At 38.5% G+C, this 27,203-nt stretch overlaps 1 protein-coding gene across 4 annotated transcripts; it reads left to right on the plus strand.

Moving 5' to 3' along the window:
- Window positions 1-1,163: 1,163 nt before the first annotated feature.
- Window positions 1,164-26,674, plus strand: xpo1b (exportin 1 (CRM1 homolog, yeast) b). 4 transcript variants are annotated; one of them, XM_015007753.2, is made up of 25 exons: window positions 1,164-1,553; window positions 2,927-3,058; window positions 3,197-3,298; window positions 8,967-9,039; window positions 11,259-11,320; window positions 13,741-13,785; window positions 14,145-14,326; window positions 14,512-14,560; window positions 14,648-14,767; window positions 15,211-15,339; window positions 15,418-15,576; window positions 15,666-15,863; window positions 16,491-16,629; window positions 17,729-17,910; window positions 18,266-18,422; window positions 18,512-18,675; window positions 19,521-19,655; window positions 19,733-19,922; window positions 20,203-20,309; window positions 20,954-21,148; window positions 21,231-21,399; window positions 22,608-22,742; window positions 23,809-23,968; window positions 24,052-24,148; window positions 25,336-26,674. In XM_015007753.2, exons 2-25 carry the CDS (start codon window positions 2,933-2,935, stop codon window positions 25,480-25,482), a joined length of 3,222 nt encoding a protein of 1,073 aa, XP_014863239.2. In that variant the 5' UTR covers window positions 1,164-1,553; window positions 2,927-2,932; the 3' UTR covers window positions 25,483-26,674. The 4 variants fall into 4 exon arrangements, with proteins under 4 accessions (XP_014863239.2, XP_014863240.2, XP_014863241.2 ...); XM_015007754.2 differs by having other exon boundaries at window positions 1,165-1,553; window positions 19,733-19,916; XM_015007755.2 differs by lacking the exon at window positions 1,164-1,553 and adding an exon at window positions 10,724-10,772 and having other exon boundaries at window positions 3,040-3,058.
- Window positions 26,675-27,203: the final 529 nt, after the last annotated feature.

Here is a 27,203-nt window from a genome sequence, read left to right on the forward strand (position 1 = left end):
TTATTTTCAAGCTTAAAGTCACAAACAAGTGATTTAAATATGCTACTATTATAAATTTATTATTTTTCTTTCTATAAATGAATTATTCAAATAATTTAACTGCTTTGATTTGTTTATTATAGATGTTTGTGTCTATGTTTGTGATTGAGTGTAAGACTACGTTTTTTGGCTTAGTTTTTGGATAGAGGTTGAAAAATGTCATTCACAAATACATATTGCATCTAATTGGGTATGGAAAAAATGCAAATCATGACAAAAAAAATAAGCGTTGACAGTGTTGCTGGGTAAATGGCATTTTGAGAGAAAAAAAATCCTTTCCGAGTGACTTTATTGGGCTGTGTACTCTCTCCTCTACACACGAAATCCCAGTATTTTTCCATCAAGAACCGCGCGGCACCACGTGACCGCAGCGCAGGAGGAAGAAAAAAAAGCACGCTGTCATGTTTGCATCCTCTCTGTGCATTAAAAGCTCCTAATTTGCAAGAAAATACACAGCATGTCGCTACAAGTCCTGCCTATGATGCTGCTGACACTGATATATTTGCAGTCTCCTCTATCTCCGCAGGGCTGTCAGTCACTCAAGAGGAGCCAAAATCTCCTTGAGGTCGCTTTCTAACCCCGGTGATCGCGTAACCACTCCCACTCGTGGCTGGTGGAAAATTACCAGCTTACAAGCAACAGGCAAATGAATGGCGCTTGCGGTTCATCATATCGTTCAGCCCCTCTAGTGTTACCTGAATGTGACAGTCGCTGTCATTGCAGGGTATGTTGCCTTAAAAAGTAGCAGAACATTCACTCCGAAGGGTTATAATCGTAAAAGTGGGCTTGTTTTGCTAATTTTGTGAAGTATGCCTGGGTTGTAATGCATTTTGTTAACTTATTAATGATATAAATAAAGAAAAATACCATTTGAATGAGAGAATATTGAGTTTGATGCGCTGAATCGTGCAGAAGTCCACTCTGCATGGGAGTCTGCCCTCTTTTTCTCTCCGGGCGGAGAAGTCGCGTGGGCGCTTGAGCGAATTGAAATAGACTGACAGTTCATCTAGCCAATGGGACTCCGAGAAGGGAGTCTCCGTCATGGTTTCAGCCAATCAGCGCGCTAGGTGGGCGGAATCTAGGTCCAAACTTTTACGCGGCGCCATCGGCTGAAAACTAAACCGAGATGGAATCTCCCAGTCTGAACCGGTTTCAACCGGTTGTGAGTTAGTTGCTTGAGAGAGGAGAGGAGGCGCAGGCACCACAACCTTTATACCGCCCCGCCGGAAAAATCACAAGAGTAACGAATTAATAAGTGAATCAAGGTTTTACTTTTATTTTTTCGTAAAATGTATCGGAAAGGAAGCTCGCTCGGTTTTCCGTAACTGTAGTTTTGGGAATCTAACATTCTTAGCAGCTAGGCATCATTCGCTGCTGGAGCTGGATTTAGTCAACGCTGAAACAGCAGCAAAAATAGGAAATCTTTCCAAATTAACAGTGAAGTGCCTCACTGTTAACCTTGTAGCTTCTTTTGGCAAACGCCGCTCTTTTGAGTCAGAGCCTTGGACTTTTAGGTAGGTAACCAGGGTTAACTGCAAACCTGCTGTGTTTTTTTAGTATTAAAATGCATATATTTGTAGGGATATTTATATATGCTATTTAAGCGCTACATTATATTGTCACGGTGTTTTTGAAAACAAGTTAATTCGGATGGCACTGCCAGCATCAGTAGGGATAACCAAGCAGCCATTGACTGACCGCTAGCTAGCGTTCGCAACTGTATTAGTTTAAGCTAATGTTAGCAGTCAGGGGGAAAAGTGCTGTAACTTTTTTCATAGGGAGAAATTGTAGCAAAAAGTGCGACAACGCAGATGAATAAATAACCATGTGCTTTCTGGTTAAACCCTCGCCTCTCCCACTGACTGTAGCAGCATCCACTCCTGCGCGTGATCCGAGCGGATGTTAAGTTTATGTTGCTAGGTGCGCATCGTAACCTCTGCTGTCTGTATCCAAGCAATGCCGCAAATAGTTTCGCATCAAGAATAATGCACACCAACTTCATAGTGGTGATGATACAGCTTGATAGTAACGTGTTTGTATGGGCGTCCTCTGTCTCTGGCATCCTTGGTGGGAGTGGTTGTAGTGAGCAGTGAAAGGACCACATGTGACCAGTTCGTGTAACGACTAGCTTCAAATGGAGCGTCATTTGCGGGCTAATTATAGCACCGTGTGCGCGTTGTTTACACCCGTCTCGGTAGAGATATTGGGAATAACTTCCTACTGAGCTCCATGTCAGATTGAGTGTATATTTCCAGCCTTGGATTTGTGCTGGAGTCTGTTTTTGGACTGAATTCCGTTGCATGCAGATGTAAACAATATGACGTCGCTTTGTATATCCGGCACGTGGCTCGTTAAAACCTTAATAAAGTGTGACTTTAGCCCTTGCAGTGTTATAAGCGAGCTTGCTTCAAACCTCATGCTAAGGGTCATATAAGAGGAAACTGTGAAACGTCTGGTCTACACAAACTAAGCAAAGTCATTGACACTTGGTTTTCTGTTGCTTGCTCAACTTTGCTAATCAATGTTGACCTTTTTTACCTTTTAATAGTCAAATTTTGCAGCCTATCACTTGTTTAATTTACATCTTCAGTCGTTTTGGTGTTGTATAGTCCAGTCTGGGTATGATATCAAGAGTTATTATTCTGCTTAATAACCCAGAATAAGCATAGGCAGGTGAATGAAATTTCTTCATCTATTTGTCTTATTTCCTCCAAAACATTGTCAGACATATGACACCACAAGTTCAATTTCTCAAAGTGACAGCTCTCTAAATGATGTTTGTGACACGGTCAGCTGTTTGGACTCATTTCCAAACGCATGGTTCACATGACTTTGCCGACTGAGTGTGCTCTGTGCATTCATGACCCCCTCCCTGTCCTTGTTACAGAACTCTATGCCAGCAGTTATGACAATGTTAGCAGACCATGCAGCACAACAGCTGCTGGACTTCAACCAGAAATTGGATATCAACTTGCTGGATAATGTTGTGAACTGCCTATATCATGGCGTGGGACCTCAGGTACGTTGTTGGCTTCATTAACCCAAACAGGACCCAGAATAATCGACAATCTAATCTCTCTTACCATATTCTTCTCTTTAAAATAAACTGTTTTGTTGCTATGAACCTTGAAAAGTTCCCTCCGTTTTTGTATCGCAGCAAAGAATGGCGCAGGAAGTGTTGACACACTTAAAAGAGCATCCAGATGCGTGGACAAGAGTGGACACCATCCTGGAGTTCTCGCAAAACATGAACACCAAAGTAAGCTCGCCATAATTCAGAAAGTGCAGCTGGAAATGCATTTAAGTTTGCTTTGAGGAAGATTTCTATTTGAACAAAAAGCATATTAGAAGATCTTTATCATGTACTGATAAAGTACTATACCTTGTTAGCCATTTAGCTATGCACACATGGCTTATTTAGAAAGTTGACCCATGCCCTAACTTGCACAAGTTACTCAAATGAAAGAAAAAAAAAACTGAACCACCCAGATAAACATTTGAAGCACATAAAAGCCAGCAGCATTTCTCTCATTTACAAATCTGGCACAGTTTTTTAAACTTCATCCAATTCATGAGTAGAATTAAACAAATGTCATTTTAGTTTATGGCTTTGGGCACTCAGAGAACTGAATCCACCAACTTTCATTTTGTTTTTTAACCCTAAGAGAGCCAGAATTGCAAAAGTGAAACTGACTCCTACTTTGAAAACATTTCAAGTGCAGCTTCCTCAAAGTAATATGAACATATGCATTGTTTAAATGTGTTTTGTTTTTGTTTCTGTAAGATTGCTTTTAATGAGTCGCTGATGTCTGAGTTGACATGTTAATAGTACTTTTCTAGGTTTAAATATGTAATTTGCCAAATGAGTAGAAGAAGAGAGGAAGCCAAAGGTAAACACCTTCAAACATTTGGCTTTTAGTCTGGAATTAAAGTAATTGTAATATATATTTAATGTAATACATTCAGGTTGTGACTATTTGATATTAATCACAATGTTCCATTATGTTTATGGCTTGTAATAGGAAGAAAGAGGGTGTGTCATCCCGTGCATCTTGACACAGCTAGGCTTTGACGGCAGGCCTCCAAAAGGTCTACCCTTTTTTAAATTACTTTTGACTGAATTCTGTTCATCCATTTTTTTTCCTGCATCTGTTTCACTGGACAGAGGGGGAGTGCAGGCTGCAGTCAGTAGGATCCATTGTGCTGAGACAATTTTGAAATGATTTAATTTCAGCTGTAGGGATCACGGCTCTGTTCCTGACTACGCTCTCTTCTTTACTTCTCATCTTTCCTTTTATTCTCCTTTCTTTTGTTTACCTCAATTAAAAAAAATGGACAGGATCTTTTATGGTAGCAATTGTTAGACAGGATTTGGGAGTTTCTCTTCTTGCCTCCTGTGCTGGTTTTGCACTTTCGGAGTTAAAGGTGAAATAAAAACGCATCAATCCATGTGTTCTGCCATTCACTTGACACCTGTGAGTGTTGCACTGTCACTGTGCCTGTAAGGAGATTTCACCTTTAATCTCTCAGCATCTATTGTCTGTAGCACTTTGGTGATCCTGCTTTAATAACATCCTATTCTACAAGTCATTCCTTTATTTTTTTTCCCCTCTAAAATTCATGTTCTCTTGAACTGATGATCCCTACCGTTGAAACAGTCAACTCAAGAAACAGTGATGTCTCTGAAGTAAATGTTTTATTTGCCTTTTTTGTAGAACTTAACCTGCGGCTGGTCTCGCTGTTCTTTATGACGCACCAGATAAAGAAACATAGTTTGGGTTATAAATGATAAAATGAAGTAACAATTCAACACATTTAAGTTGGAAAAAAGGCCTGATCTTGGATTGGGTATCAAAAACATTGCATTGTTTGGAGCTAATTTTCAAATTAGGATCTTCATGCTGGGATTAGTGGATAATACTTTCTTAAATAAAAATGCATTAGGCTTTATTCACCTATTTAGGTCTGGTTTAGCTCACACCTCAACCTTTTAACTGAATCTGAGGACAGGCACATCTCTTATGCAATAGTAACCTCTTTGTTAAAGTGTACAAGGTTAGGGGTGATTAATGCGCTAAAAAATTTAAAAGTGTTGGTTTCTATAGAGATTAATGGGTGTAAAATGGTGCCACTGTAGAGGAATCACTTCAGTCATGCCCATGTATGTTTATTTAAATTAACATAGGGTATGTATTGGTATCATTGCAATGGTAACGGATTTCCCTCAAATTTTTTAGTTTTAACATTGTTAGCTGAATTACAGTGTTCACAGTTCAGTTTTCACTGATTCTTTTTTTTTCTGCAAATTGTTCTTGGAAAACACGCCTATTTCGCACATTTTGTTTGTAAAGCAAATATGAAATAATCCAAAGAAAATCCAGATTGGGAAGCTGAAATACAGAAGCGTTTCGCTACTCGACACCAGCCAATCCAGGAGCGGCATTTATTTACTTCGTCTCTGATTGACTGTAGATAAGGAAGCTTCTGCTGTAGGACCAAGATGCCTTTCACTATGCGTATTACTGCTTATTAAAGTTTAATTTGGTGATTTCAACTATAAAAACAGTCAGATTTAAGCATTTTTAGATGCTTTTAGAATCTGAAGTATAAATACTTAAAGAAAATCTGCAAGTTTGCAGATTTTGCACCTGTGACCTCTAACCCCCCCCAATACCACTTAATAATATTTTCTGCATTCATTAATACATTAATGAAATATTTCAGTCAGGCCACCATTGTGCGGTGAAACACCTGTTTTTGTATGTCATGAACTGGTTTTGTGTTCCTGCCTCAGTTTGTCAGCTTCGATGTTGTTTTTTTAATACCGTTTCACCTTCCTGCTATGATCCGGTAAAACTAGATTCACTTCCGTCTTCTTTTATGACTACATGTAATACAAAGCAAAAACTTGTATTGAAAACAATTTTTTTTATTACTGTGGCATCGTTGGACAAAGAAACAATTGGAAGGACAAGGATTCAGTCAGAAGTTATGTAAACTGTTGCAGTAAGATTACCATTATACCACTTTAAAATGTTGCATATTGCCCAGGTGGCATAGGATTAAGCAATCGCGATAAACAATATTGTTTTTTCGAGTGCATTTTCAAGTAATATAATGGTTATGGCGTAATAATGCAAGAACACATTGTCAAAGATCAATAAACTTTAAATCCATTTAACACTGGAACTGGACATTTTAAATATCCAAAATACATACACAAAACAGAAACAACAAATGAAATGAATTTTGATGTTTCTCTAAATACAATTTTCCTTAAAAAGAAACAAAACATTTTAATCAAACCAAAGCACCAGACTTTTGTGATCCAGTTTTGGTAGAAATAAAGGAAAGAGAAAAACGCTAAGTCATTCACATGGAAATTATTAAGCTCGTTTTAATTTAAAATGATATTAATTGATTTACTGCGACAGGCCAATGCACCACGCCAAAGTAAAGGGTCAGGTTATGAGCAGAATAAGAAAAAGAAAAGCAACGCTCATTTTGAAGACATACAATTAGGACTGGACAATAAATCAATAACGATATATGATCAGTATCAATACAATATTCAATATATAGAATATTCACTAAACTCCAATCCAGAACTGCACAGCATTATGGGAGATGTAGTCAGAGGAAGCTGTTTAGTTGCTCAACTTCTCACGGCCAGCTAAGCAAAGTTGGTGACATCAACTAACTCACTCATTCTTTGGTTACCTAGCAACAATCTGTTGAGTAACTTGCGCAGCAGCAGTTTCAGGTTTCGCCAAGGTGCCTCATAACTAACAAACAACGACATCGAGTGAAAACTGTGGCTAAAACAAGAAAGTTTACGCCACCAGTTTGGCAATATTTCAGATACTTAAAACAAAAACCTAATCAATAATTACTGATGTCGACTGATATGAAATGCTTATATCGTGATATGTTTTTCATCCATGTCGTCCAGCCATAGGTACTTATTACTTTCTTCTTTTCATTCTCTAAGTAAAACTGTACATTTGTGAGGGGAATGCATTTGTTGAGCTAAAAATACTACAATTTAAAGCTGATATTAGCCTACAATTTAGAGTTACATCAACCCCTTAGAAAACTTTGTGAAACTATAAGAAAAAGAATTGTAAATTTACACAACTACAGAGAAGAACCTTGTCAAACTCTGATGCAGACCAAAAACGCAAACTCTGGTCCACCTACAAAGCTAGATCTAACTTTGATTGAAGTGAACTCTGGCGCGGTTTTAAGGTGTCTGTGAACGCAAAGCGGACCAGAAAGTGGACTACAGTGCAAGGTATTCTGGGTAAATACAACCAAAACAAATGCACTAGTCTAGCGGTAGCGGTAGAAATGGCTTTTTGCAAAAGACAAAAGAGAAATTCTACAACCGTTGAAATCTGACGGTGCTCCATTTTTGGTTACCCTTCAAGAAGGTAGTTGCATTCAGTGTCTTCTTCAGAAATTTGCGTGCCGTTTCTTTTTGTACTTCTTGGTGAACAGGTTTTTCAAAGATTTTGTTTGACACAGTGCAGCGTGGAAGCAAACTGAAAATGTAATAAATGTCACTACTTTGGTCCCCAATCAAACCAAGTCTAGTGGAAAACTAACCAAGAAAGAAGGCCCTGCTATATTTCTACAACAAGAAAGGGGGAAAGTTATCCATCCAGAAAGACTTCATCTTACATGTGTAATGTATAAGTCACACGAAATCCACAAATTCTGACGTGCAGATCCAGTTCTTGTTTTTAGGAATTATGCCAGGTGTTATAAAGTCACCCTGCCTAATTAAAGTTTTCATCTAATGCGTGAATGTGTAGATTCTTGAGTGCTTATTTATACGAAAGTATAGTCCGTCATAGGCCTGTCCCGATTACAAATTTGCCGAACGATAAATTGTCCCAAAAGTTCTTGCAATAAACAATAATACTGTTGTTTTGGACTGTTTTCAAGTAATTTAATGGTATGAATGTATGTGAGTATCTTTTATCTAACCAGGAAAAACAACTAATTGAGATAAAAAATGTCTTTTCCAAGAGTAAACTGACCAAGACGGCAGCATAAAACGTACAACAAATCCAAAATATAACTGTAACTGCATAATAAAGCTGCAACACATTCTCAAAAATCAATAAACTTTAAATTCTAATGAACATTTAACACTGGAACTGCAAAACATTTTAAATATAAAAAATACACAAAACAACAGAAACAAGAAATAAAATAAATCATGAAGCGTTTGTAAACAAAATTATCCCTCAAAGAAAGGCTAGTTGAGACCAAAATATCAAACTGAAAACTTTTACCATCCAGTTTTTGGAAGAAAGGGAAACAATAAATCATGCAAATGGAAATTATTGGGTTTGTTTGAGTTTATAATGTGATTAATTTATTGCTTATTAACAGGCCTAGTCTCTCGTCTCGATTGATTAAGTAACAACTTTCATCACTTTGTCCTTTATGCAATTTTAAAAGCTGTGGTTTCCTTTTCCTGAGCTATTTATGTCTTTTTAGCCTCAGTTACTTTAAAAAATGAATTTTGAAATGATACGCTGTGAAATATCCAGTTGCAAGTTCTTGATTCCCAACCTGAGATGGCCTTTTGTAGCATTTTTGACCTCAATCTGAGGCGTCTGCGCTCTGCATGGTTAATAGGTCGGCATATGTTTTTGGTGCCTTTTGCTAACTGGTGCGATGCTGGAAGTAACAGCAGGACATCTGCAGTGTTTTCAGCGTAACGCTCTGTGTAGAGACTTTCATAGGCAAGGTGCAAAATCTGCATGAAATGGATCAGTCCAATCAATTTTAGAAATCCAGGCCACAACAAACTGTTTTTGGTTTGTATTAAGGTGACACAGTTCTTGTTCTCAAGTGTTATTCAAGTTTTTTTTCTTCCTCGCTAATGCTGCTTCCTTGTTGCATTTTTACAGTACTATGCTCTTCAGATACTGGAAACAGTTATCAAAACAAGATGGAAGATTCTGCCCCGAAATCAATGTGAAGGTAAGGGTTCATTCTGTGGTGGATGTCAGAGTACTCTGCGTTTAATGTGGGTTTAAATGTTGTGACGTGTGGTTGCCATGTTGAAGAGTATTCCCCTGCTAAGCATGCTGGACTGTTTTCTGCTCCACTGGCTTGCACTCACTTTTGGGACCAGCTAGAAGAGAAAGCAACTGAAACTAAAACACTCCAACATTTTTTTTTTTTTAAATTCGCTTAGATTTGTTGGCATCTCTTAAAAGAAGTAGATGAATATTGTCACTATTTAAATTAAATGAAATGGTAGCACCCTGCCTTGGAGTTTTTATGTCAGTTTGTTGGGATCTGATAGTTTTGATCTGCTGCTTTGCCCTCTTGGTGTCATAGGGAGTGATGAAGGGGTAGTTTGACGCAGTTACCCTCTCCACTGTTTCCTGTAGAGTCCTATGCAGTTTTTGGGAAATGTTCTGGTCACAAGAGAGACAGACTTTTCCAGAAATCTCAATGTTCATTTTTGCCTTGATGTGTAGCTGAGGTAGATTTTTAGTAGAAGTAATATTAGGGCCAGGCTAAGAGATTTATTTATTTTTAATTGCAAGAGTAGGCATGATATCATGAGCATAAAGATGCAATATTACCAGAAGAGAGTTGGTAGATTAATAGAAAAAGTTGTTTAATTAGAAAAAAAAATTAATTTAGCGAATTTTTAAGATCTAATGTGAGCAGTTTGGCAAACCGTGTGGTTGTTTCTTCAAAATAGACTACTTTATGATCGTTTGATAATAATGTTATGATGTTAAAAAAAATCTATAATTTTTTTATTTGTAAAATAAGTGACAAAGTATAACTTATTGCGACTTTATTCTGGTAATATTATGACTGTATTCTTATATTATTTCAACTTTACTCTGGTAATGTTTCAATTTATTCTCATATTACGAATTCATGTTGGTATTACTGTGACTATTATCGCACAACTTTGTTCTGATAACATCACAACTTTATTTTTATTGTATTATTAGGTCTTTATTGTAGTAACATTACGACGATTAACGTGCAACTTCATTCTTGTGTTATTACAACTTTAATCTGGTAACAAAAACTTTATTCTCGCATTATTATGACTTTATTCTGGTAATATTACAACAAATTACTTGCAACTTCATTATTACAACTTTAAGCAGGTAAAGATGATGTTGTTCTTGCATTATGACTTTGGGATTATTACAACTTTATTTAGATATTATTACAACTTCCTTTTCATATTACTATTCTTGCGACTTCGTTCTTGCATTGTTGCAACTTCAGTCTCGTAATTAGTTTTTTATCTTAGCCTGGCCCTAATGCTCTGTCATAGATTTTTAAAGATGCATAACGTCAGATGATGCCTTGTCTGTGCATTGTATTGGTGCAATAATTTTATCATGCTAATGAAAAGCAACATAAATGGTTAAATGTCCAGATTTTAATTTCTGCCTAATTGCCCATCAGCTTGCTTTTTAACACCAACAGCTTCAAAAATAAAAAGACATAACTGATAATTGCCCTCAATTTTATTGTTTTGAAGAGAGAAACAAAAGTAATGAAAATGGAACAAAATTGGTAATCAATGTCAAATCAATTGATTCTGCCTCCCTCCATTCTTCTATAAGTTTACTAAAAATTCATTTTTCCCATTGACCTAAGACTTACCTGCTTCTGACCGTAGATGCCTGAATTTTGTTCAAGTGGCAAACCCAGTGCAGGGCGACCGGCAAGTATGTCTTTTCCCCCTTGTGTCAGAGTATTGCCTCGTTTTCGGCTCCTCTCACCACACCCCAGCACATCATTTCCAGCACAGCCAAATGCGAGGGCGCTGAAACTTACTGTTTCTTTCCTCTGTGTTTTTTCTTTTTTTAAACATGCCCATCACATTGATAGTTTTGCATGTAAAAAAAATAAAAACACAAAGGAAATGTAACTTCCACTGAACTGACCTGCAGCAGTTCAGTGGTAGTTGCAGTAAACGTTCGTGGTTTACAATTGGCTTTGCAACAGTATGAAAGTGGAGGGCCACACCTTTCTTTTTAAAGTGTTAAAATGTGGGATAAGTTAGGTAGTTAAGTTAGCTTGATGCCAGCAGATTGTTTGAGGGTTATTGTGTAATTTGCTTCAGGCAGCTCGTCATGTCAGGATATGTTGACATAAATGTTGTTGTTGGCGACGCTAACGCTCTCCTTCTGATGCCTTTGTGTATTTGCCAGGTATAAAAAAGTATGTTGTTGGGCTCATTATTAAGACTTCGTCGGATGCTTCAAGTGTAGAGGTGAGTGAATCTTTAGATGTTTACGTTGTGCTATAGTCTAGGAAGTTAGCTGTTTTCTGTTTTGTGCCTTTAACATCTCCACATTTTACAACATTATTGCAACATTCCAGTTATATTTATCTGGATTGTACATGACAGATCAACAAAAAATAGACCATCACATGCTTTTTCAGCAGTTTTTAAAAAACTGTTGTTTTTAGTATTTGCACAAAACCTTTCTTTGCTTCAATACCTTCCAATAAAGTTTAGTGCCAATGTTTGCCTCCAGAGATCACCTGACTGGAAAATTGTAAACCTCTGTGTAACTTAGCACAGCAGGTCAGGGGGGAAAAAGTTGTTCAGAAGTTAAACGTTAAGAGCAGATTTAGCTTATAAAACGCCGTCACCATCTTCCCAAAGATGGTGGAATATCTGAAAACCTGCAAAGGCGAGGCCATCCAGCTGAACTGACAGGCCAGACAAGGAGAACGTTAATCAAATTCAAAATCGATTCAGAAATGCTTTATTGATGCCAAAGGCAAATTAAATAGAAAAGCAGACAAGAAGCTCATGGCTAAAGTCTGTTGGGAGCAAAGAAACCAATCGTAAACTTACAGCCAGAATTATAATGGAACGGTTTGGATTACATCATATTAATGTGTTCCAGTGGCCTAATTAAAGCCCAGACCTACACTCTTAATCCTATCTGTTTGACAATGAAAAATGGGACAAATTTCTGTTTCTAGATGTGCAAGACTAGTTTGAATGAAAGTTTAAAGGTAGGGCTGAATCGATTAATCATGATTAATAGATTATTGAAATAATCGTCAGCTTATTTAGTCATTGATTAATCGCTAACTGGAGTATACAGACTGAAAAAGATGCGATTTGCTAAAATAACAACACACCCAGACCAGTAATTAAGCTAAAAATACAAAAAATACATACATTTTGCATTTAAAACTGAAAACAACTTTAGTCTGTAAAATATGTTCTAACCAGAACTTCTCAAATGGCAATTTTAGCTTCAACTGGTTCAAATTCTGCAAAAAATACCTTTAATTATGTAATTATTAAACTGTTAATCCAAAAATGCAATTGATAATAAAGCAGAAAGGGTTGAGCTTTTCAGATGTTTTTATACTGTTTTACTTGCATCATTTGCTATAAATCTTTAATCCTTCACTGAAGGAATGCTACGTTGTTCATTTTAGGCAATAAAATGTTTTTCTGTCTTATTTAAGAAAGAACTTGAATTTGTTTATTTGCATATTTTAATTTATTTCTACTCTAATATTTATTAGTAAAAGGCTTAAATTTAAAAATTACAGAATGTGCCAGTTTTCCCCCCAAATCAAATAATTATGACAATTATTCGATTAATCGTCACAATAATCAGTTACTAAATTAATTTAGTTGCAGCTAGACCTGTCGCAATAAGCAATAAATCAATTTATCGATCAATTGCAGCTCAATCGATTTATAGTTTTTATCTTTTTGTAAACTTTACTATTCTATTAACTTTACTGAACTTTAAAATAAATCAGATGTTTCTGATGTCATAAAGTCGACACCTGCACCTTGTGATAAGAGGTCAGTATATCTTTAAGATAACATAATAATAATAATAATAATAATAATAATACTAATAGAGTTCTGTGACGTCAAACTGGAAGCTTTTTATGCATGTTGGTATTTAACTTACTGAAAAACAAGAAGGAAACCAGGTTTTCAGTTTAATGTGTCGACTTTAAGATGTAATTATTTTTAAGTATTATTTTGTGTTTGTGTTACTGGACAACCTGAACTGGATGGACTTTTAGTTTGGTGTGGATGCTAATCTAAATAATTGTTTCCACATTTGCTCTTCTCTCTCTTTTTTTTTTTATTTTTTTAAATATTTTTTTACATGATTTTCTTTTTTTACTCTTCCCTTTTATTCTTTTTTGCTATTTGTCTAGGAAATGTTCTCTATTTTAAAGAACTTTTGGCGGAAGATGACTTTAAAGGACTGGAAGCGTTTTGTGTTTGCAAAATTACAATTTCTGTGAAATTTATCTGGACCAACAAAAAGAGGAGCATAACATGATTTTCATAAATTTTTCTTTACAAACAATTGAATTAAACTTTTCTTTGCTCTTATACCACGGAATAAAAGTAAACATTTTTCTTCTTTTTTATCCTTTTTTATTTGCCACTTTTTTCTTTTGTAAAATTATATATTTTTTTATTATTTTTGCTATTTAACTTTGTTAATTTTAATGTGTCATTTTTGCTCTGTTGTATAAAAAAATGCTCTATGAATGAAATTTGATGTAATATTATGTTTATGATTTAGGTTTAGTTGAACTTTATAAACATAAAGATTTGTCCAACCTATTACAAAAACTACTGGTTTGATAATTTAGTTTGTTCAACTTTATTGTTTTTCTCTGTTGTAGAAAGAGAAAGTATACATTGGAAAGCTGAACATGATCCTGGTTCAGGTAAGTTTAATCATTTTCTAAGAGTTCATGTTTATTAAATCCTCAAGTTTTGGATTTATATCATTATTTTGATTCATGTCACTTAAAACTTAATTTTTTGACCAATGTTGGTGCCATTATATAATGAATGTTTTTATGTTTGGGATGATCGATGTTATTCAGTGTATTCTGTTTATAACCTATTAAAAATATAATTTTAGATTGATTGGAGGAACATACAACCTTATTTAATGAAAACAAAAAGTAAACTATAGTAACCATTTCAATATTAAGGTAGTTTTACAGTTATGATGACCATAGAAAACATTTCTTTTTCTTCTGTGACTGATTTTGATGCGTTTGATGAAATGTGTCCACAGATCCTGAAGCAGGAGTGGCCCAAACACTGGCCCACGTTTATCAGTGACATTGTAGGCGCCAGCCGCACCAGCGAGAGCCTCTGTCAGAACAACATGGTCATCCTGAAGCTGCTCAGCGAGGAAGTCTTTGACTTTTCCAGCGGACAGATGACCCAGGTCAAGGCAAAGCACCTGAAAGACAGGTGAGAGTCGGACGTGTTGCTGCTGCTGTTTGGTGGAATGAATGAATGAATGAATGAATGAATGAAGTCGCTGTCATCTGCAGCGCAGGGTAGAGAACCCAAAAATTTATTTTTTCCAACCTTCTGGTTTATTTTGTTGGATTTATGGATGCTGATGTTCTTTAACGTCTCCTTTTTCCTTTCAGCATGTGCAATGAATTCTCCCAGATTTTCCAGCTTTGCCAGTTTGTCATGGTATGATATTCACTTTATCTCCTTAATTTATGGTCCCTCAAAAACCAGTTTGGTTTCCACATGTCTTTGTCCTTGTTTGCCCTTTAGGAAAACTCCCAGAATGCCCCTTTGGTCCACGCTACCCTGGAGACGCTCCTGCGTTTCCTCAACTGGATCCCGTTGGGATACATCTTTGAAACCAAACTAATCAGCACGTTGGTGTATAAGGTGGGGATTACATGAAGAGTGCCTAATAGATTTACTCAAGTAAGAGTAAAAAGTAGCCATCCAAGAGTAAAAAAGTATTTGATAAATGTTTACTGAAGTACTGAGTCACCTATCAAACTATGAACCATTAATATTTAAAAATTACTTCATCAGATGAACCAAAATATAAAGTTAAGTGGAAATTTCAGTATTTTAAGGACAGAAATGACAATAATTCATATAAGTAACAAAATCAGTAAAAAAAAATTGTTTCCAAATCAGTTTCTGTCGATAATAAACTGATTAAACTTGAACAAAAACTGCAGGTGTGTCTGTGTCTGGTGACTTTTGGTTAAAATATGTTTATTTTTCATTCAGTGACTGAGTAAATACAACTAGTTACTACCCGATTCTTATTTTGAGTAATCCAGTTAGTTTGTTGAACGTCTGAAATCTCCCCGCAGTTCCTGAACGTTCCCATGTTCCGAAACGTGACGCTAAAATGCCTGACGGAGATCGCCGGCGTGAGCGTGAGCCAGTACGAGGAGCAGTTCGTTACCCTCTTCACTCTGACCATGTGTCAGCTCAAACAGGTGGGTCCAACCCAAACGGATCGTTTATTTTCCTGCCGTCTGAGAGCCAGATTTTTACCGAGAAACGTCTCTGTTAAGATGCTGCCGCTGAACACCAACATCCGGCTGGCCTACGCCAACGGGAAAGATGACGAGCAGAACTTCATCCAGAACCTCAGCCTGTTTCTATGCACGTTCCTCAAAGAGCACGGGCAGCTCATCGAGAAGCGGCTCAACCTCAGAGAGACACTAATGGAGGTGGGGGGAAGTTCTCGGGCTTTTTTTTTCAGGAAAAAAGTAAAATTAAAGATGTAACATCTGTTTGACAACTCGCCGTTCTCGTTCAGGCGCTCCACTACATGCTCCTGGTGTCGGAGGTCGAAGAGACCGAGATCTTTAAAATTTGTCTGGAGTATTGGAACCACCTGGCTGCTGAACTTTACAGAGAAAGTCCGTTCTCCACATCTACGTCCCCTCTGCTCTCCGGCAACCAGCACTTTGACGTGCCGCCTCGCAGACAGCTCTATCTCCCCGTTCTCTCCAAGGTACCGCCTACTGCAGCAAAATCTCACGTCTTTTGTTTCTCCTTTTGGGTTGAAAGTGGCTAAGATTAAATATTATAAATGTGCACAATAAGTACAAAGACATACTTTCTCACAATGGGTTTTAAAATGTCCATTTGCAGATTTTGCGTCTGATTCTTGTCATAAAATCACTCGAGTTGTTTGTTGTGTCAAATAAATTATCAAAAGCTCTAAAATAGAAGCAGATTAGTGTCCATGACGACAGTATGGGCTCTGAATGCATGATGCAACTGCTGTGGGATCACTGCAACGTGCGAAAGTTGGAGAGTTTTGAGATGTTGACAGCGATGCTTTTGCATGCTTATTGTTTTATTAATGAATCGTGACGTAGCGCAGATGACACGGACGAGGCTGAGCCGCTTTAACCTTTTGAATCCTGCAGCGTCTCAACTCACAGACACGCTAGAATCATTTGGCACCGCTGTAAGACACGTTGCTGCCAAAAAGAGACCCTCCTTACACTGGTACTCATAAATCAGCAGCCTCTAAAGTAGAGTAAATATTCCCCCCCTCTGGTAATGCCTTAAAGTAAATTTATACATCTGAAGTGTGCATGTCCTGACAGATGATTTTTATATCCCGCGGCAGGTGCGTCTCCTGATGGTGAGTCGGATGGCCAAGCCGGAGGAGGTGCTGGTGGTGGAGAACGACCAGGGGGAGGTGGTCCGGGAGTTCATGAAGGACACGGATTCCATCAACCTCTACAAGAACATGAGGGAAACCCTCGGTATGAGCTGGTAACTGGGGCATCTGGAGTTCATTCTCTGCAGGGATCCTTATGGACAGGTTTATTACTGCTCTGTCTTCAGGTTCTGCTAATTTAATCAGATTATTATTGTATGGCATGAGTAAATCTGGGTTTAAGCATTGACCCAGGAGGTTATTACACCACAGTTTGATTGGAGACCGAAGTTTCAACATTCGTTACATTTTTCAGATTGTGCAGTTCGTTTTCACACTGCACTGTGTCAAACAAACCACTCTGCTTGAAAAACCTGTTCCCTTCCTCGCCCGCGGGGGGCGCTGCACCAAGAACCGCTTAAGAAGACAATGAGCGCAACTTCCTTTTTCACAAAATGTAAACAAAAATGGATTAGTATCAGATTTTACAGTCTTTGGTAAAAGACCATAAGAAGTTTCTCCCGCTAATGCTAGACTCATACATTTGTTTTGGTGGTATTTTACCCAGAATACCTTGCGCTGTAGTACATTTCCTGGTTTTGGGGTGGCCGCTGGTCCGCTTGGCATTCACATATGCATTCGAACCAGAGTTCACTTCAACCGAACTGAACTGTTTGAAAATCCTTCAACCGAACTGAACTATTTGAAAATCCTGTTCCCCTCCTCGCCTGTGGGGGCGCTGCACCAAGACCTACTGCTACAAAAACTTATGAAGAAGACCTTCACTAAATGTGAACAAATTTTAATGGTTGCCTTATTTCTCTTGCGTCTTTGGTAAAAAAAAAAAAAAAAAAAAAAACGTTTCTCCAGCTAGCGCTACACTTGTTTTGGTTGTATTTACCCAGAATTCCCTGCTTTATTGTCCACTTCCTGCTTTTGGAGCAGTCTCTGGTCTGCTTAGCGTTCACATATGCATTCACACCGCTCCAGACTTCAGTTTAAGATTTTTAGGTGGTTTGCTTTCACGCTGCACTGCGTCAAACAAACCAACCTGTTGCCCTCCTCGCCTGCGGGGGGCGCTGCACCCAGAACCGTTCAAGAAAATAACTGAGTAATTTGTGTCATATTTTCAAAGCTCTGGGTGATTTAACTGTTGGATCGACGCTTTACTCCGTCTGACCTCGTGTCGCTTCCTCCTCCTGCAGTTTATCTGACTCACTTGGATTACGCGGACACAGAGCGCATCATGACAGAGAAGCTTCACAACCAGGTGAACGGGTCTGAATGGTCCTGGAAGAACCTCAACACGTTGTGCTGGGCCATCGGGTCCATCAGCGGCGCCATGCATGAGGAGGACGAGAAGCGATTCCTCGTTACTGTCATTAAGGTAAAATATACGAATCATTTTCTTACTAACGTAAGTCAGGGGTGTCCAAACTTTTTGCAATAAAATAAAAATAATTTTTTCCTAACAATTTCGGCTAAAGAGGAATTATATTTCTCATTTAAATTTATAAGTTGTTACATTTTAGGCAATAAAACGGTTTTTTTTTATTATTATTATCATTGTTATCTAATAAAGGAACTGAATTATTAGTTTATTTGGACCTTAAATTATTTTAATCTTGTATATAAAAAAAGTTTAAACAAAAAGTTTTCAAAATTTGCCAAATGTTTTAGTCCGATTATAATTGTTAGTTGCATCTTAAAGGATCTGTTTTGTTTCTTGCTTCTTTTTTCAGGATCTGTTGGGTCTGTGTGAGCAGAAGAGAGGAAAAGACAACAAGGCCATCATCGCCTCCAACATCATGTACATCGTCGGCCAGTATCCCCGTTTCCTCAGAGCTCACTGGAAGTTCCTTAAAACCGTCGTCAACAAGCTGTTTGAGTTCATGCACGGTAAAAATGACGAATAAAAGCCTTTTTGTAGCTAGGAAGACTCATTTTTCACATTTTTAAATATATTCTTCTGTCTTCTTGTTACTCAGAGACCCATGATGGCGTCCAGGACATGGCGTGCGACACCTTCATCAAGATAGCGCAGAAGTGCCGACGCCACTTCATCCAGGTCCAGGTGGGCGAGGTGATGCCGTTCATCGACGAGATCCTGAACAACATCAACACCATCATCTGCGACCTCCAGCCGCAGCAGGTCAGCGCCAGGCGATTATCAATCATGATTAACTGATTATTGAATTGTTTATTTAGTGATCGAATAATAGTTAAAAGGAGGAAACTCAAAAAACACAATTTTGCTGAAAGAGCAGCAGGTCCAGGTGAGTAATTAAGCCAAAAATGTAAATATTTTGCATCTAAGATGGAAGAAAAAAACTTTTAAATATTTTTATATATGTTCATAGTTTTAGCTTTTAGTTCAGACTTTTAAAAAAAATGCTAACGGGCACCATTTGATATCCATGTATTAATCTGTTAATCCAGAAAAATAGCCAGCAGATTAGCCAAAAAGAAATCTTTCCAAATCAGTTCCTTTCAATAAAAAACTCATGAAACTTTAACAGAAACTGCAGGTTTGAGTTTTTGGTTAAAACATGTTTGTTTTTCATTCAGTGGGTCAAAAATCTAGAAATTTTACTGAAGAGTAGCGCTACTTCATAATAAAATTAGTAAAAATACCTTAAAAACAAATTGTTTTCAAAAAAGTTAAATGTGGTTGAGTAAAAGAAACCAGTTGCTTCCCATCTCTGTTCATTGTTTAAAATAATTTTGCACATGTGCTGTATTGAAATAAAAGTTTCTTCTTTTCTAATTACTTTGGACTTGATTCAATAAATTTATACTCAATTATTAAAACAAGATTTAAGTCACTTTCTTTGAAAACACCTGCCAAGTTTCATGAATTGATTAAAAGCTGATTTTGGAGCAGCAAAGTCGACTTGTGAGTGAAAGCCTCCGAATCGCGGTGGTTCTGTTCGTTATAAAAACCTTTCATCGGATTAACGGCAGCGTTTCATGCATGTTTGTCCTGTTTTTGTTCAGGTTCACACGTTTTACGAGGCGGTGGGTTATATGATCGGAGCCCAGACGGACCAGGCGGTCCAGGAGCATTTGATAGAAAAATACATGCTGCTGCCCAACCAGGTGTGGGACAGCATCATCCAGCAGGCCACTAAGGTTAGTCAACAACATTCCTCCTGTTTGAAAAACAAAAAACGACGTACGGAGCGCTAACCGGCGCCGCCTCTCTGCAGAACGTCGACATCCTGAAGGACCCGGAGACGGTGAAGCAGCTGGGCAGCATCCTGAAGACCAACGTCCGGGCCTGCAAGGCCGTGGGTCACCCGTTCGTCATCCAGCTGGGCCGGATCTACCTGGACATGCTCAACGTCTACAAGTGCCTCAGCGAGAACATCTCTGCCGCCATTCAGACCAACGGTATGGGTATGCACTGGGTTCTCGTCACTGTTAGCGGCGCGCAGGACAGACGGAGTCTAAACCAGGGTGGACAAACTTCTTGAGTCAAAATACGACGGAGTATTAAAGCCTCGCTAAGAAAATAAATAAAGTAAAATTACGAGAATAAAGTGATATAAATATAAAGCCCTCGCTCCGCACTTTGAGCCCCCTGGTCTAAACTCTGCTCACCTCTGTGAACGTAACAAATCTTCCTCTGAGTTTGACGCGATGTGTTCACCGTGTGCGACCCGTTGCTCTGCTGCAGGTGAGATGGTGACGAAGCAGCCGCTGATCCGGAGCATGAGGACGGTGAAACGAGAAACGCTGAAACTGATCTCCGGCTGGGTTAGCCGATCAAACGACCCGCAGATGGTGAGATGCCACGCCTCATTCAGTAATGAAACTATTTCTTTTTTTTTTTGGAGCAAATGTTTTAACCGACACAAGCAGGGAGTTATTTTTGGAGTGGGAAGATAATATACATTTTACCTTTTTTTAATGTTGTTTTTTTTAAAATAACCAATAAAAGCCAGAAGTTCTTGGTGAACTCATGTAAAATCCATGTGATCTCATGAAAAAAAAAATGCAGTTTCCACTTTTTAGGGATGACGACTGATTTTGTTTTTAATCTACAAACAGCAACAAGAACAATACTTGGGTCAATCTTTAAAAACAGTTGCTATGTTCAGCAAAGTTTAAATGTAGTTTGGGTGCCTCCAGTTTTGCTTTTGGATAAAAGTTGTTGGATATTTCTGGTCCTACTTACTTAAGTATTTATTAAAACATAAACACTTCGTTTTAGACCTTCGTACAGTTTCCATGTTTTCAATTTTAATTTGTTCTAATAAAACTTAAATGTTTCCTTCTTTACCAATCACTGGCTTTTGATTGACCGGACAAAAAATCAGTCGTAGGGCCACAATTGGCCCACGCGCCACAGTTTTAGCACCCCTACTGTTTTCCCACTGGTGTTACTGAAAGGTCCGGCGCGTTTCTTCTGTTTCTTCTCCGTCCAGGTTGGAGAAAACTTTGTGCCGCCCCTCCTGGATGCCGTCCTCATCGACTATCAGCGCAACGTCCCGGCGGCCCGAGAGCCCGAGGTTCTCAGCACCATGGCAACCATCGTCAACAAGCTGGGAGGCCACATCACCAGCGAGATCCCGCAGATCTTTGACGCTGTGTTTGAGTGCACGCTAAACATGATCAACAAGGTGGGAAAAACCAGCAACAAACCCAAATTACGTGTCCAAAATGTAAAGTTTACAATAATTACTTTTTGTTCTCATGGAGCAGAACTTTGAGGAGTATCCAGAACACAGAACCCACTTCTTCTACTTGCTGCAAGCAGTCAACTCTCACTGCTTCCCAGCATTCCTCGCCATCCCCCCCGCCCAGTTTAAACTGGTGCTGGACTCCATCATCTGGGCCTTCAAACACACCATGAGGAACGTGGCCGACACCGGTAGGAAGCCTCAAACGCCCCAAACAAACTTTTCAAACTCCGCTAAAATCAGGAAGTCGGCGTCACTTAAAAGCCTTAAATTTATGTTTCTAAAATGAAATGAAATTGTCTTAAGTTCATTTTTAAAAATGTAAGTTGGCCTTAAATATGTTAAAATGTTTTTCTTCCTTGTGGGAGTTTTCTGTCAAAGCAAAAGTTTTGAGTCGTTCATTCATTAACATCTTCATTGCGTATGGTTGAAGCTACCGCTAATTACTAACTACTAGCTATCTTTTTTGTGTGCATCATGGGATAAGTGCAAATTTCTTGCTGGTTGCTTGGAATTTTGTGGAGAAAGACAAAATCTTAAAAGGTATTTTTGATCTGCAAAAATACCTTTTTTTGCCTTTTAATAGCCTCTAAAATATAGAGGCTAATAATAATAATAATTCCTTATTGCTGATTAAAACATACTTGTTTCACTGGCAGATTATTTAACTTATCACAAGACATTTTAGAAGTTAATTTATCTGCCAGTAAAAAAAGTACTTTTTCATCAATATTAAATTATTTACTTAAAACTAGCATTTATTTCTTGGTGGAAAGTCACATTTAAGTTAGCTTTGTCTTATTCCAATGGTCCTTACATGTTTGCACTAGAAAATAGACCAAAAATACTTGATGATATTTTGTTTCTGCTGTGTAAGAGACATATGCAGTGACAATAAACAAAGATGCTGCCAAAAGCCACAAACCAGAAATGTCAAAGTTTTTATCTCTTAGCTTCCCAGAAAATGGCCGCCGTCGTTGCTACAGCTAACAATAATCTAAAAGCAGCATTTGGTGCAACAGAAACTCTGTTGTTACTCTAAAGACAATCGAAAGCCGCAAATACAGCGATAACGACAAATTAGGAAAAAGATTAAAAGGAACCGTAATTAAAGTAAGAATGTAACCAGATCTAAAGTTTCATAATTTTCATTCATAATCTTAAAAAGTCTTAAATTTGAGTTGGTGAAACCCTGAAGATTCATCCTGACTGGTTACTAATCCCTGATTTCCACCTCCATCAAGTGGTTGGCTTAAAAACTAGTTGGGCGCCATTTTTGTTTTATTGGCAGCAACTCTGCAGAAACATGTTGGATCAAACGGCAGCCATGTTTACGATAAGCCCAGCTGTAGATTTTTATTTTACGTCGGGAACTCTAGATGCGTTTGTTTTGCTCCAGGTCTGCAGATTCTCTACACGATGCTGCAGAACGTGGCGCAGGAGGAAGCCGCAGCGCAGAGCTTCTACCAGACGTACTTCTGCGACATCCTGCAGCACATTTTCTCCGTGGTCACCGACACGTCGCACACCGCCGGTGAGTTCACACAAATGAAACACACAAACTTTTAAAGCTCCTGCATTGAAATTAGAGCTGAAACGATCAGACCAATCATACTGTCACCTAGAAGAAGTTTAATTTTAAATAAATACAGGTTTATTTCATTTTATTGAGGTTTTAAAATAAAACAAATACCTTGAAAAAAATTGATGCATTTTTGTTTTAACTGATGGTGACAATTGTGGAAAAAGGTGTAACAAAAGCAGATAGTTATGAAGGGCCAATTGTAAGGCTCAAACGATTAATCGGATTAATCAGGATTATTTGATTATTGGAATAATAGTCAATAATTGTTGACTAGAGAAGACAGACTCAAAAAAAACTCAGAGCAGTAATTAAGACAAAATTGTACAAATAATATAAACATTTTGTATTTAAAAAGTAAAAATTTCTTTGTAAATACGGCAATATTTTACTACTTCTGGCTCAAATTCTGTAAATAAAAATAAAATTAAGCACATTTTGCTGTTAGTAATGCAAAAAATTAATCAATTAATCTATGAATGATCAAGGAATGCTTGTTAAAATTTAGATAGGCAGTTTCAGGGTTTCCCCCAGAAAACTTTCTAAGCCCGGTGGTCGGGGTGCCCAGGCGGCCCACCGTGTTTTGTATTAAAAGATGTTAAGTTGACAGGAAATGTAAAAGTATTACTGTGTAATTATATGTTACGGGAAAAGATCTCCAGTGAAATGCTATTATAACCTATCCTTAAGGATAAATCTGCTCTGCTAGTGAAATGGTAAGAGCAAAAGAGACGCTTGCAGCCTGGCTTTAAAAAAAGAAAAGATTTTATTTTTTTTCCCTAGAAACATAAACAAACAACACTTAGCCTGGCGGCGGGGCTAGTGAAGCATGGCTTATAATACACTGGGGGAAACCCTGCAGTTTACAGTTTACACTCAGTGTAGGTCATCTTCTTCTAGTAGTTTGAACAGGCAGACTGTTGATTAATGTGATCACTGCTGCCACCTAGTGACCGGAGGTTTGATTTGTGGTTAAAGATGAATAAAAACGATAATGGCATCTTCCTGTTCCTCACAGGTCTGACGATGCACGCGTCCATCCTGGCTTATATGTTCAACCTGGTGGAGGAAGGAAAGATCACGGCGGTTCTGAACCCCGGCAGTCCCACCAACAACCAGGTGTTCATCCAGGAGTACGTGGCCAACCTGCTGAAGACGGCGTTCCCCCACCTACAGGAGTGAGTCCAAGCGCCACAAACCGTCTGATTTCAGGCGAGCGTTCGCTCACGTTAATGGATGTTTGTGCTTCCGTCCGTCACAGCGCTCAGGTGAAGGTGTTTGTGACGGGGCTGTTCAGTTTAAACCAGGACATTCCTGCGTTCAAGGAGCACCTGAGGGACTTCCTGGTGCAGATAAAGGTGAGGTTTGCTCGTTTTTATGAATCGATGTTGGTCTGCTGCTGCTGCTGCTGTTCTTTCTCCCAGAGGTTATCAGAGACAGCATAGCTTCCTGCCTAGCTGTTGTTTCCACAAATAACTCGGCTCACATGGTCGGGTTTCTCTTTGACGCCTATAGAACGGCCTCAGCTTGTTTGTTGTTGGAATAAATCAGTTTCTCTGATCGACGCAAGGAAATCAAACATGTCCTCTCTGTTATAAAGGTGCTTCAAATCCTTGAAAATGCTTAAATTTCATTAGGTTAATAATGTTTGTTTATTAAATTCCAAAACGCTGAATAATAAAAATCAGTCTTAAATTATACAAAGTTTAAAATTAGCAAAAGAAACGCAATAAAATTTTGGCATGAAAGCTTGAAAAATAAGTTTTAAAAGATTCCTGTGTAAAGTTTTAGAACAAAGTACAATCATTTATTATTATTATTATTATTTATAGTTGAAACCAGCAGACCTGTTGCAATAAGTATCACTTTTCTTTTTTTCTACCAAAACCTGGATGATGAGACTTCAGTCTGGTGCTAGATTAGTGGCTGATTAGCTACTCAAACACTTCGGTGGTTAATTAGCTAGCGCTGCTATTAGCTAATCTAACATTGGGTTGGTTGATTAGCTAATTTAAACACCTGCTCTACTGATGATCTGTCAGAGTTGGTGTTTAGGCCGCCTTTTTTTTTTTTTTTTTTTTTTTAGTTTTTAGCTGAACCGAAACCCACTGAATTCCACAGCACATCTACATGTCCAGGTTGTCATAGTCAAGTTAGCATACCTGAATGACTTCCCTTGCTACCTTTTTTCTTCTTAATTAAAACTTTTTCCTGACCTTATGACCAAGTTGTGGTAGTGTTGAAAATTAGTAGCATAGCACTGTGTCCCTTCTTTTATATATCAGGCGTACATTTAAGATTTAGCGTGCTTTATTAAATCGCTAACCAATGCTAGTGATTGTCAGTGAGCAGCTTTTTGCCGTCATACGTGTATGACATCACACTGCTAGGCGTCCATAGTGGATTTGGGACGTAGGGAAGACTGCCTATCTCCTTGTGTTTCACTTTGACTTCCTAGCTAAGCTAACGACCCTGTAGCTGAGCTAACGGCCCTGTAGCTGAGCTAACGGCCCTGTAGCTGAGCTAACCGCCATGTTTTCTGCAGGAGTTTGCAGGCGAGGACACCTCGGACCTGTTCCTGGAGGAGAGGGAAGCGTCGCTCCGTCAGGCCCAGGAGGAGAAACACAAGATCCAGATGTCGGTACCGGGCATCCTGAACCCCCATGAGATCCCGGAGGAGATGTGTGACTGAGCTGCAGCTCCGGCAAAACTTGTACAGTATCCAAACAACAAAAACAACAAACCCCCGATCACAACAAAACCTAAGAGAGGCACTGGGTGGCGTACGGTGGGAGTTAGCCCCCCCTCTGCAGCGCGGGCTGTCCCTCCGGATGTTTGTTGACCAAAATAATGCCAATATCTTGTAAATGATTAGCGCGTCACTCTGTGGCCCCTTTTTACATAACTCTGTGTTTTTTGTATGGAGACTTTTTTGCGTATTAACTTTCCGGCAGTAACGTTTTCGGTGGTCTCTGGTCCATCCCAGACCTGCATGATAAACTCATAACAATCGGTTGGGGGGCAAAGATTTGTTTTTTGTTCACCTTCTGATTATGTTTCCCAGTTCTTCCTGTTTGTTTTTTTTCTGCAACACGTGTTTATATGTAAATATCTTCTGTAAGCGGCGTCGCGCCGGCAGAAGCTTCAGACGATCGTGTTTGCTTGGAATGTGAATCTAACAGAAAACGAATGAAGGCTCTGTTGCTCATATGTTCTAGTAAAACCAGCCTGCTGTCAGCAGGGGATATTTTTTTCTTTTTTGTTCATCTTTAGGGAAAACTAAACCGGATTTGTGCATATCATCCCAATTGTATAGCATCTTGAATACCATGGGAACACTTTTTTTCTTTTTTTTTGTGGGTGTGTGTGTGCGTGCGTGTGTGTGCTGTCGCTCAGTCGACATCGGCGTTTCGTTTTCCTCTAAGAGGATTGTTCATCATGGGGATGTTTTCCGGACGAGGCGGGGCGTATTTATGGGTTCTTGGTTCGTTGGTTGGTCGCATCTTTATAACGACTCCTGTTTAACTCAGATGGCTTTCACCATTTTATTTTTTTGAACTGTACTAATTTAGATTGTTTACCATGCAGTAGTGCGTCAGGACACTACCTGATAGAGCAAATTTTAAAAAATAAATAAATAAGTATGGGTTTACATTTAATTTTGTATTTTGTTTTGGATATTTTGTTTGTAGCCGTTTTTAAGTTCTGTCCAAATAAAAAGACGCTTTTTGAACCTGGTAGAACCTGAATTGCCAACGAGTTGAATTGAGAAAGAATGTATAAATCCAAATAAGCACCCAATCACTAACGGCTAATCTCCCTTCTCGAGGTGTTACTTTGTTGTGAACTTTTTGAACTGATTAAAGTTGAGAATTTTATAACCACGCCTTGGGCCAGGTGTCTTCATTCCCACAGCCGAGGGTGGGATGGGAAAATGTTCTTTAATCCGACTTCTGACTCTTCTAGATATTGTCTCAATTATCTATCAATACTCTTCTCCAATGACGAAGTTACCAGTCCATCTGTCGGATCATCTGTCTATTTGACCATTTCTCCTTTAAACAAGGATTGGTCAAACTGACCTCCTCCATTTCTACCTGTCCCTTTGTTCAATTTTCTATCAACCATCTGCTTGTCTGTCCATTTCTCATTTGTAAATCATCTACCCGTTTGTCCATCATCTACCCGTTTGTCCATCATCTACCCGTTTGTCCATCATCTACCCGTTTGTCCATCATCTACCCGTTTGTCCATCATCTACCCGTTTGTCCATCATCTACCCGTTTGTCCATCATCTACCCGTTTGTCCATCATCTACCCGTTTGTCCATCATCTACCCGTTTGTCCATCATCTACCCGTTTGTCCATCATCTACCCGTTTGTCCATCATCTACCCGTTTGTCCATCTACCTG

Source organism: Poecilia mexicana, unplaced genomic scaffold, assembly GCF_051168715.1.
Source record: "Poecilia mexicana isolate PSO_F unplaced genomic scaffold, ASM5116871v1 scaffold_15, whole genome shotgun sequence".
In the NCBI taxonomy this organism is placed as follows: Eukaryota; Metazoa; Chordata; class Actinopteri; order Cyprinodontiformes; family Poeciliidae; genus Poecilia; species Poecilia mexicana.

Coding starts and splice junctions, on each gene's coding strand:
- xpo1b (XM_015007753.2), top strand. CDS start 2,933: ATGCCAGCAGTTATGACAATGTTAGCAGACCATGCAGCACAACAGCTG. Junction 11,321..13,740: donor CGGATGCTTCAAGTGTAGAG/GTGAGTGAATCT, acceptor TCTCTGTTGTAG/AAAGAGAAAGTATACATTGG. Junction 16,630..17,728: donor GAACATGAGGGAAACCCTCG/GTATGAGCTGGT, acceptor CTCCTCCTGCAG/TTTATCTGACTCACTTGGAT.